Source organism: Peromyscus californicus, unplaced genomic scaffold (genome assembly GCF_007827085.1).
Source record: "Peromyscus californicus insignis strain IS unplaced genomic scaffold, ASM782708v3 Scaffold_10__1_contigs__length_136768540, whole genome shotgun sequence".
Classification (NCBI taxonomy): domain Eukaryota; kingdom Metazoa; phylum Chordata; class Mammalia; order Rodentia; family Cricetidae; genus Peromyscus; species Peromyscus californicus.
In genome coordinates, this window is record NW_026294391.1 from 133771330 (window position 1) to 133783676 (window position 12347).

General features: G+C 47.1%; 1 protein-coding gene across 1 annotated transcript; it reads left to right on the forward strand.

The window, feature by feature from the left end:
* Positions 1-35: 35 nt before the first annotated feature.
* Positions 36-5436, forward strand: LOC128112248 (PWWP domain-containing DNA repair factor 3B-like). The gene is made up of 2 exons (XM_052741208.1): positions 36-150; positions 2610-5436. Exon 2 carries the CDS (start codon positions 2791-2793, stop codon positions 4861-4863), a length of 2073 nt encoding a protein of 690 aa, XP_052597168.1. The 5' UTR covers positions 36-150; positions 2610-2790; the 3' UTR covers positions 4864-5436.
* Positions 5437-12347: the final 6911 nt, after the last annotated feature.

Here is a 12347-nt window from a genome sequence, read left to right on the forward strand (position 1 = left end):
GACGTCGTACACAGGGATTGAGTGCAAGTTCTTGATAGAAGGCCTTCGGGCACGGAGCCAAAGCACGTGTTGAGACAGAGATTTCAGGATTCTATCTCGCACACTTCTCTGTGCACCTCTGGGGAAGACAGTGCTTCTTTCATCGGAAAGGTAACTGTTGAAGGTAGTGCACTGGAGGTGATGCCTGAAACGATGGAGGCGGGTGGCAATACTGACAATATTTAAGCAGGCTGTAGAAAATGTAAGGACTTTCCTATGCCCTGGAGCAATAGGCATGCACAGATGGAATACACACACTGTGGAGGGTGTGGCCTGATCTGAGTACAAACGTTTTTCTTTATGACTGAGTTACAGATGCTGCATGGATATCCTGGTTTGTGGGCTTGAACACATACTTGGTATTCCCAGGTATGGTTTCTAACTCAGGAAGTGTGTGAGGCTGAGAACATCGTGCTTGAGGGAAGCAGAAGCTCGTGCAGGCCTGCCTGGGGTCAAAAGCTTGCATTCTATAAGCGTAACTCGGGCATCCGTGGTTGCTAAGGGCACTGAGTGAGGGGTGGGCTCTCTTGTGCCTGAGGTGTGGTGCCTGGACATGGGGGCACATTGGGGCTTGATGGTGCTCATTCAGCCTTGCTGGAGGGCATGTGCTAGGAAGGTCCAGCAGAAGGCAGCCTGAAGTAACTGAGGCACCTATGTTTTTTCCTCTGTGTCCTCAAGAGACAGCTGTGGCCCAGGACTCCAAGGGGGCTGGATCAGAGAAGGCCAACCCTGTGAGATCACACAGATTCCTCAGAGGAAAGATTACTGCAGGTGATCCCTAAATTGGGCCCCAGACTTCCACAGTACACATTTACTATTGCATCACCCAGCAGGTGTGGCCTGGGACAGACCTAGGCTTCTTTATGCAGATAGCCACTTTACACACTGTGAAATCAGATTCGAAGTCAGTAAGACTTGAATGGGAATAGGGCAGAAGGGCCACCGCACATTTGTGCAGTGACTAGGGAGCCAGAATGTAACACCAGGTGTTTATGGATACAGAGAGCGTGGGAGGGGGAGGGCTGAGGGAATGATGTGAATATCATCTGCCTCCCATATTTCTGTACGGTTGGGAATTCCTATGGATAAGGACTGGAGTCCCTAAGAGAGCTCAGTGTGCCCACACTCACAGAAGGGACACGGGGTAACGGGAGCCCCAAAGAACAGCAGTGTCCTTAGGAAGCTGTGTCAGGAGCCCTGAGTCCACAGTGTTCTACCTCACTGTGCCTGGTGGCGCCCAGGCAATGACAGAAACCACCTGCATCCTTGCATGAGCGGTGAGCAGCTGTGGCATGTGAGCCCTTCATGGTTCTACTGTGTTGTGGTCCTTTAAAGCGTGTGGTCCTTCTTGGCAAGCACAGTGGGCCTCTTCTGAGGATCAGACAGATGTGGGCTTTGTTTCCAGCATGCACGCACGCACGACATGCACACTGCTGACAGGAAACCACGGGCCCAAAAGGCAAGAGCAGTCAGGAAAGGAATAGACCCTGATACACACCTACTCACAGTGAGAAGAAAGGGATGAGATTCCACTGAGAAGCACAAGGGGGAGGGACTGTGTGGAGAGGCAGAGCATGGAGGAACATGAACAGGAGTGCTGCCCTACAGATGAGATTGGACACCACTTCCGATTCAAAGCACGCCTTCTGGACTTAGGGATGGGCAAGTGGTCATCAAGCTAACTGCTTTGATTTCCTGTCTGTCTAAGACTTTGTGGATTAACGTTAGGGCACAGAGGTTGTGGGCAGGAGACTTCTGTGGCCTGGGGTCTTATTGGTAAGAACAGTGCCTATCACCAGCAGATATGGGTGTGGCAGGGTCTACAGACCTGAGGTTGCAGCAGGAGGGTGGGCAATTCCAACAGAGACACTTACCCTGTTGCTCTCCATCTGACACTACTGAGCCTGCCAATTAGTAAGCATTTCTCCACAACGAAGTGCTTTCTTTTGGGGGCTCTCCTTTGTGCCATGTGGACACTTGATCCCATAGCGAGGTCCAGGACAGAGTTGGGAACAAGAGATCTGAACCAAAATATGGGGGGCTCGGGGAGGGGTGAGGGACACCAGAAGCTATGACAGTGACCTCAACCATCCTTACTTGCCATGTTATGCAAATCACCGTGAAGATTTCCCTACCCCCTTGCTCCTCAACCTGGTATCACACTGGTGTGGAAGGCACGGGTGCACTAGGTGTCCACAGGCTTCCTGGGGTGGGGCAGAGTGGGATTAGCTCCCTAGGAAAGAGAACAATGAGGCTCCCCCCACCCCCAGGGAATCCCAGGGAGCCCCAAGGTACTGGATGGGCAAGAAAATACACAAGCCATGTAAAGAAACTCACCTCTCCAGGAGGAAGTTCACCACCTCAGCCCCAGGTGGGGAACCGTGTGTTACACATCTGCTCTGGATCCTTCCATATCTTCTCCCGGATGCACCCTCAGCTCTGTGGAACAGACTTTGTGCACCCCCTTGCTTTCTCTCTCCTCACCTCTGTGTCCACTTAAGGCTAATTCTGTGTCCACTAAAGGCTAATTCCTTCCTAACGCAGCTCTGCTTCCCTCTCCCACACTACAGGATACGCCCACATCACACTGAGCCAGGACGTCAGTTCAAGCTTGTCTACCAGATTCTGGAGGGAGGATAGCACCACAGGCAGGGGAGCCAGGCCAGAGACGACCAGCAGTCACAGTGCCCACCACAATCAAGGGAGCCAGTCACCCTGTCCTGATCAGCACAGCCCCAGAGTCCCATCACCATGGACTCTGCAGAGTATGTGCTCTGTGGCTGGAAAGGCCAGCTGTGGCCTGCAAGGGTGTTGTCCAGACCCGGGATTTCAGCCCATAGTAAGAGGAGAGGGGCATCTTTCCTGGAGGTCCAAATTCTGCCTGTGGGTGAGAAGACGAGAGTAAGGCGCACAGAGGCGAGGCCCCTAACCAAGTCTGAAACCGTAACCATCGCCTCCTTGGCAGGAAAGGAGTCACAGGGCAAAAGCTCGCCAAGGCAGACCAGGGCATACAGAAAAGCCCTCAAGGTGGCACTGGATGTTCTGGGCGAGGGAACCTGCTTGTATCAAGGAGGAAGGGCAGGTGGCCGAAGAACCGGCACAGCGGCGCCAAAGGTTCCGAAAGAGCAGGCCAGCTCCAGCCCACGCCAGCGCCTGCACCTCCAAGGGCGCAACCAGAAAGGCCAAGGGCTCTCCCACAGGAGTCCTGGGAAGCGGGGCCGCCCGGGACCTGTGTTGATGGGCTCACCGAATATGCCTGCAGTGCAAGGGGGAAAAGCCCGGGCACACAGTGCTGTTGGGCACGCTCACTTTGAAATGCAAGGAAACATGCTAAGACGCACCAGAGTGTGGCCAGGTTCCTGCAAGACACCAGCAGGAAATGCTGGTGATAATCCCAGCAAGAGAAAGTTGAGCACATCCAAGCTCAGGTCTTTGAGCGCCCCGGCCTCCAGGGAGGGTGCCCGGGATAAAAATGAGCAGCAGGCTGCCTCTGGGCCACCGAGGCATGCCTCTACCCTGCCCAGAGCTCTCAAACAACAAGCACGGTGCGGCGGCCTAGAGATCCGGGCTATTGGAGCCCAAAGGAAGACCATTCTCCCAGAGAACAAGGAGGACCCCGGCCGGGGGACCCCGAAACCAGACTCAAAGGGAGCATCGGCAGCCTGCATGCCTCCATTCCCGAGGCTACGAAGATCTCTCCGCATTGCTAGCCGGAAAAGGAAGATCCATGTGCTGTGTGCACAATGCGGGCTCCCAGAATTGGAAACTAAGGTGCACTCAAAGGTAACTAACACCAGGGTCAAGAGGAGAGCGGCTGGAGTTCAAGAAGACCGCCAAGCCACCAACGTGGCTTCTGCTCAGGAGCCGAGTACCATCGAACGAGGGATGCTGGTCTGGTTCAAATTCCAGGACCTTCCTTTCTGGCCGGCGGTGGTCAAGAGTGTCAGCAAAAACGACAAGATAGCGAGGGTGCTGTTGATCGAGGGCAACATGCAGTTTGAGCACAGGGGTGTCAGAGTCCCTCTCCGCAAGCTGAAGCACCTGGACTGTGGAGCAAAATTATCGCTCCTGAGGAGAGCCAGCAGAGTGTACAGCCAGGGCATCAGCTGGTGTCTCTCAGTGATTGACCACTACAGAGAGGACCTTGCCTGTGGCTCCTTCCTGGGCTCCTTTATGGACTACTACACCTCCCAAGCCAGTTATCCGCTAAGGAGAGCCATCCAAGAGGGCGACCTGCACATTGATTTCCCCAAGGTGAGCTATGCCGACTTGGAAGATTGGGAGGAGGAGACAGCCCTGGGTGGGAAGGGGCCCCGCAAGAAACTCCTGCCTGACCGCATGAGGGCCGCTTGGGACAGAGCCAACCAGAAGCTAGTAGACTTCATCGTGAAGAGAAAGGGGGCCGACCAGCACCTGCTGGACATTGTGAAGGGCAGGAAACCATCCAGGTGGCTGGACGACCTTTGGAAATCAAAGAGGGAAGTCTTCTGCATTGAGACCTACCTGGAGGATGAGGACCAGTTGCATCTCGTGGCCAGACATTTGCAAGAAATATCCAAGGAAGCAGACGAGGCCCTGCTCTCGCTGGCAAGAGGAGACAGAGTCCGGTTTACCATGGAGGTTCTTCTTCCAGAAGCAATCATCTGCTCCATCGCTGCCCTGGATGAGCTCAGCTACAAGGAGGCAGAAGAGAAGTACCTGCGTGGCCCACCCGTGCACTACCGTGAAAAAGAGCTCTTTGACAAGACCATCCTAAAGGCTGCCCGGAAGAGGTCCGCATCCAGGATTCAGGCTGCCAGGGACCCCTCTGCACCCACTCCTTAGAAGGGAGCTTCCTCCTTTCAGCCATCACCCCTTCAGCTCCACCTCCAAAAGAGGACCATCTGGGAGACCCTGGGGTTTGCTATGGCCACTGTGAAAGCTCCTCACTGCATACATGTTTCTCCCCTCCTACCCACCCCACCACACCCTCGAAATAAATGTTCATGTCCGTGCTTGACAGTGCAGATGTCCACATCGGCTCGACAATTCCTGTAAGCTTCAGGCCAGGCCTAGCCCTCTTTAGCCTGTGTCCAAGGCGCCGTAGAGGCGCCTCTCTGGACCGTCACCAGCCATGGGTGGAGTATTAGCTAGCTATGCACAGCCTTGCACTCTCTGTACGGACCCCACCCACCCAGATAGCACACCAGGTCCCTGATGACACTGTGTCTCTCCCTGTCCTCTCTAGGGTGCTATGGATGGGCCCGGATTCCACTGTTTTCTCCATTACCTCGTTCTTGCTCACTCACGTTGAAGGAGAGGAACAGATGTGTGCTTTGAGCTGTGCTTTGAAGCCAAAGAAGGGGTTGGAAATATTGTGACCTTGGAGATAGCCTGATTTCAAAGAACTTACATACACTCTCTCTCGTCTCTGTCTCTGTCTCTGTCTCTGTCTCTGTCTTTCTCTCTCTCTGTCTCTGTGTGTGTGTGTGTGTGTGTGTGTGTGTGTGTGTGTGTGTGTGTGTGTGTGTGTGTGTATGTGTGATAGGGCAGAATCTGGTGTCTTCTTCAGCTATTCCCTCTCTAATTTTTGAAACAGGATCTGTGGACCTGTCACTTGCTCACTGATTGTGCTAGAATGACTGGCCAGGCAGGTTTTTTTTTTTTGATCCTCCTGTCTCTCTCTCATGGTGCTGAGTTTAAACATACCTGACCATATACTTTTTTTTTTAATGAGTACTGGGTAATGAACTCAGGGTGTCACCTCATGCAGGAAGCACTTTACATTCTCTGTCATCCTCTGCTCCCCAGAGACTTCATACTCTTAATGAGAAAGATTTGCCAACCTCGTGGGCTGACTCTCTTCAGCAAACATCAGTATCCCAGCTTTTCTCACATTTCAGAGATCAGAGACTTGTGCTGCTTGCAGGAAAGGGAGGGGACCTGACATTCCTTGGAGTCACTGACCCCTGGGGTATACACGGATGAGAGACAGCCCTGCCATATCTCCCAGAAGCTCCTGTTTTCCGTCTTGAATCACAGTCCATGACATATTTTGGTGACAGGGAACTGAATTGGTGCCTATGTGGACTCTCAAGTACAACCTTATGGGTGCCTCTCCTGTTGTTCTTGCCCGAATCTCTGTGATATATCCATGTGTTCTGCAGCCTGTCTCTGTATTCACAATACCTCTTCCGTTCTTGTTGAACATTAGTACTTGATGGTAATTACCTGCTTTCCTTTCTGTGCACAGTGGGCTCTTACCCAGGTAAAAAAAAAAAAAAAAAAAAAAAAACCAGGCATGTTGTATGGGCTTGTATTCTCAGTAGTGGGACTGCAGAGACAAGAACACTTGGGCTTGCTGACCAGCCAGTACAGCTGAATCTGCAAGCACTTATTTCTGTGAAGAGACTCTGTCTAAAGAAACTAACGTGGAGAATAAATGAGGAAGACACATGGTGTCAACTTACGGTTTCCTCATTCAGGTGCTCACAAAAATGAACATGTATACACACCAAAAATAAATCAATAATGTGCAGAAGATTTTAAAATAGAACCCAATTTTCCGTCTGTGTTATGAGCTGTCTCTCTGTAAAAGCCATCAACACAGTATAACTCAATCCTTCTTACTTTAAAAAGTAAAAAAATCCCTGACACCTCCCTTCTTCCTGCTTTTGACTCCACCTAGAGGAGGAATTAATAATTCCAATCTGTTAATGGCTTTTCCAAGAGATGATCAAGTCTAAGACCATTGTGTTCTCCCCAATGCATACCCAAGAACCACGGCAGTGAATTACTCAGGCTGTATGTCAGATATATTCTTATCTCCATATTCAGCCTCTCCTATGACCTTAACTGCCACTGCCCCTATACATTATGTTCTGACAACAAAGCACTCTCTCCTTGCCTGCCGTTCATGGGCCTATGTGTCCCAGCAGCACCATTTTCCGTGCCTACAGCATCCTCTTCCTGAGGTAGAAGCCAATTCTTTCTTCGTACCTTGCAAGTTAACTTGGTTCCATTTTCACTACTCACTTTGAGCACCAGCTGTGGGACAAGACCTAACTGTCCTCAATGCTGCAGTAATCTGCTCACCTTCCTGCTGTCTCTTGTCCCTTATTTTTTCTACCACTACTTTTGTCATTGCTTCTTGAGACACTGAAGTCCTCATAATACCCTATCTATTGACCTGACTCTCCACACCTTATTTTTCTCAACTCCTAAAGATTTTTTTCCAGTTCTGTAATCTCTGTCCCCTACTGTCTTGGTCACATTTTCACTTCTTATTATCCACAACTGATGCTAAGGATCTTGTTCTCTGACCACCCCTTCCTCTCTTTTCTATACACATTTGATCTCCCAATAGTTTCTCAGTCCCACCAAATTGCCACCAGTCCTTTTTTCTCTGTCCTGGCACCACTGTGATCACTCCTTACACCATGTGTGGCCAGATTCCAACAAAACCATGTCACTAGTTCTCCCCTAGATATATTACTACACATGTCAAGTCACTCACTCCTTGGAACTGGCCATCAGTTTCTACTCCCTTATTCTGGTCCATTTACCCCTTCTCAGTCTCCTCTCTACAAACTTTCCACACTCTTTCCTTCTCCTCATCTCAGCTGATAATTCCAGTGTGTGCTACTATTATCCACCTCCAGAAAGTAGAAGTCTCTTTTGATTCCCATTTCCTACTCATCACTCACTGTGTCTCCCTTGAACACAAAGGTTTCTCGGAAGAAAAAATTTAAACCTATTGTATTAATTCCTTATATACCTACCACTTCATTGGCCATTCACCCAAATCATCAATGACACTTCTCTCATTAAATTTAATATTATTTCACAGGTCTCAGTTCTCAAACTCTTCAGATAACAGTCAATGCAACCAGTCATTCTTGCTTTTCTCAAACTGCCTTCACCTGGATTCAGGGACAATCCCTCCTCTTGATTTTCTGTCTATCTCAAACTGCCCCTTTTCATGCTCCTAACCTTGAAACCTGAATTTAATCTGCCTTCTGTTCCCAGCTACATCCAGATCCAGTGGTGCAGATCCCGGAACCTAAACATTTATAGGGAACTTTATGGGAAAGCAAAATCTTGACTTATTGAAATACATACAATCCCTTTTGTCTTTCTGATGGACTCTCAAGTTTGAGAACTGCTGTGCTAGACCATCTCAGTCAATCTCTTGGCTTTACAATCATTTGAAATTGCACTTGGCTGCCAGCAACAGCAAATTCATGAGTAAAGCTTCTTTAACTACTCCACATAAAGATCCCCCCAACTCTTCTATGCCTCATCATAACATCCAATTCTGTTCTTGTCAGGGTATTTAATACCACTGAAGTTGGACCTGCTATAAATTTCCTTGTTTGTTTATTTATGGTCTATTCTGCATCAGAGCAGAGGCATTTACACCTTAATCTCCATGCTGGAGACCTAGAACTAACATAGTCAATAAGTACTGCTTGGTAGAATGTCTGAGTTAATTGTGTGCACAATACTTACATCTCCATTATCTTTTAAAAGTCCCAAATCTCTCTTGGCTAAGGGTAGATAAATAAAAAAGGAGGAGAGGGGACTGTCTCTTCCCCACAGCAATTTAAGCTTTTTTATCATTCATTTTATTCACATGTGAATAAAATGCCAGGCACATTCCGACATCAATCATCAAATGTTTTTAACTTATCTCCTACATGGTGCTACTGCCCTGCCTCTCTTTAGCCTGCTCTCACTGTTTCTCTAAATCACAATCCTAAATGATGCCCCCTGGGAAGCCCCATTTACCAGGAACTATATGGAAGCATGTGCAATTTTCAGGTCAGTTTGACCAGGTTCAAGGAAGTCTTCACATTAGATCTAGCCATCAAGGAAATTGTCCCACATCTGCTATGAAGTGACCAGCCTTCACATCTTGGCAGCACTCAGGCAGTAAGCTATTCTTGGGGAGAAGTACAGTCATGATAACTTCAAGGTAGTGGCACTGCCAGAGCCATGTGTTACACTCGTGGCAAATGATGCTGACTATTCTTATTCTTTTTAACTGCCAACAGCTATCTCACAAGTTGGGAGACTGTGTTCTATTGTAGATGCATCCAACTAGTTACTTTGATCTGCTGTTTGCCTCTTTGTATCTCTACTTCTTTTACTATGAATCAGGAAGTACTGGTTATACATTTCATATATTTGGAATAAAGTCAAAGGGTCAGCGTAAGTTAAACACAATGCTGTATGTAAATAATCTACAAGAGCACAGAAAAAAAAACACTGTAGCTTGGGGAGGATAAAGGAAATGAACTAATGGCACCCAGTTTCAGCACCTTTCTCCAGAGGCTTCCCACTAAGCAGAGGGTAGAAGTGTGACATGAAGAGGAGACAATGAAATGGACTAGAGCTTGGAAACCTGGTAAGGTTTTTGTATTTAAGAAAAAATGAAACCTGAGCCTCTTGGGAAATTAAATCCAGTTTAGTGTAGATTAGAGTAGGTTGGTGGCCTGTAGGCTGGAGAAGGTGAGGATGTGGCCTGGGTAGGGCAGCTTGTTGTCTTTCACTTAACTGGAGACAAGAATGGTACTCTGACATAATAAAGCAAATAATAAGAAGATAAAATAGGGAGTACAGGGGATATTCTGACAACCAGCTGCTGTGGGATGGTCTTTCTGTATGCTGTAAATATGTGTTGCTACCATTGGTTAATCAAGAAGCTGCCTTGGCCTATGGCAAAATAGGTTATAGCCAGGCAGAAAATCCAAACAAGGATACAGAGAGAAGAAAAGTGGAGTCGGGGAGATGCTGTGAGCCACCAGGGGAGCAAGATGTAATAGAACACAGGTAAAGCCATGAGAAATGTGGCAATATATAGATTAATAGAAATTGGTTAATTTAAGATGTAATAGCTAACTAGCAAGAAGCCTGAGCCATAGACTATGGTGATATTTTATTTGTACTGAAATGTGATTTTATTTGTATGTTAATAAATAAAGTTGACCGGGGATCAGAGCTAATAGCAAGCCATAGGAAAGCTGGGTGGTGGTGCACGCCTTTAATTCCAGCTCTTGGGAGGCAGAGCTAGGCAGATCTCTGTGTGTTCAGGGATACAGCCAGCATGGAGACACACGCCTTTAATCTCAATACCAACCATAGAGACCTGGAGGTCTGTACAGACAGGCAGTGATGAGGAGGTCATGTGCTTGGGTTTACAACCAATGAGAAGGCAGAATAAAAAGTCTATAAAAAGACAGATACACAGGAAGTAGTGCTCTTGTGGAGAGGAATGACAACTGTGACAGTGAAGGGTAAGGTTTTTAGCTCTTAGCTATTGCTCTGACCTCTTGGGCTATTAACTCTACATTTGGCTCTGTGTTTCTTATTTAATAAGACCGTTCATCTACAATAGACCAAACAGTTTGTAAATAATATTAAGCCTCTGAGTGATTATTTTATAAAAATGGCTACTGCCCAGGCAGGACCAGGTTGGACCGAGAAACTTCAGTCTACAACCAGCAGTTTCCAGCCGAGTGGTGGCACCAAAACTAAACCCACACCACTGAGAACCAGGGCCTGACTTGAAAAGGGAAGATATATTGATCCTTTCACAGGGATGACTAGGGGCAGCAGAACTTATGCAGGGACTAAAATAAAGCAGTTTTTGAAGCCTAAAGAATCAGTCTTTAGATACCACAAATCTGTTTTCTAATGAAATTAGATTAGAAAATCTGATTTCTATGTGCTAATATTCAGTAACAAGCCTGGGAGCAGGTGAGGGGAAGAACCCAAGAATCATGAAGAATAGAAGATGGCCCTGGAGATCTCAGCGCCTCAGACACAGAGAAGCATCAGCTAAGAACATCCCACACTCCAAGTAACCTTGGGGCTTGTCAACACCCAGTAGGTGGAGGCTGGAAGAACTTAACTCAATGGATTCTCAAATTTTTCTTTCAGAAGGAATGAGGGATATTCCACTGAGGAGAAATACAAGGGGTAGAATAAAGATGCAGAGAGATGAGAATGGTGACAAAGAAATAAGAGCAGCCCCATGAAAGAAAAGGGACAACCACTTGGGGAATACAAAGCAAGCTATCAGTATGGCAGAGTTCTCAAAGTCAACAGAAGAGGGTGCTCCACATACATGAATTGAGACAATCAGCCTGTGCTGTGCTCCAAGAGCAGGAAAAAAAATTCATTTCACATGAAAATGAACTAACAGAAGACAATCAAAGACAAATCTCATTCAAAGTACTAACAGAGAAAGGGAATAAACAGAATAACACCCTCCTAGACTCCTCATTTTAAACTAGGATGAAGTCATTAAGAGAATAGCACAAGTTGTGTGTGGTTATCAAACATACATAATCTGATACTCTGGAGGCTCAGTCAAAAGAATCACAAAATTCGGGCTGATGGGAGAGATCATCAAGGGCTCCGAGCAGAAGGGATTCCTTATGATGGCTATGAAGTTCCTTTGAGCTTTTGGTTAGCACCTGAAGCAACACTACATTGACCTGAAAGACTGTCCTTTCTTCCTGGGTCTAGTGAAGTACATGAATTTGGGGTCTATGGTAGCCATGGGAGGGGCTCAATGTGGTAAAGACAGGCTGAGTGATGCTGAGAGAGACCAGCTGATTCTAATCCAGGTACCTTTTAAGAGGATTTCTACATTCAGGTTGGCAACAATTCAGTGAAAAGTGTTGGGAAAGAGATCAGTGTATGATTTAAGCCTGAAGAACTGATTGTGCCCATGACAGGGACTATGAGTATGAGTAGAGGTGGATAAACCAGGTCCTTTCCTCCATTATTGATGGATTCCTGGACAGAGCTCTTCACTCCACTGGTCAGATGGAACATCTTTTCTAAAAACATATTCACAAATAAAACCTTTGGAAATGTTTGAAAAAGAATCACCTCTGAAACATTAATCATCTTAGGAAGTAAAGGGGTGTTGACAGTAGCTGTACACTAATATATTAGTTACTTTGTGTTGAGCCAAAAGAAAAAAGTAACACTTTTGTGTTTAGTGGGCTGCAAAATGGTGGAGGAAGAAAGCATATCAAGAACAGAGAATGGTAGGGACAAAGGAAGGAATAGTGAAGCAGTCTTGGCTGAAAGTAGACAGAAAAGGAAAAGGATATAAAACTAAATGATGTATGTTATTCTTAGCTTTCAAGAGACTGAGCTACTGAGATACTACAACCTGGCTAGTCTGTTCTTTGGGAGAAGAAAAAGAAAGGGAAAGAGTAGACACACACAGAAAGTGGGGGAGAGAATAATAATTCCTAAAGAAAATAGAAGTAAAATTGTCTAGGGAAATAAGGTAGATGGTAAGAAAG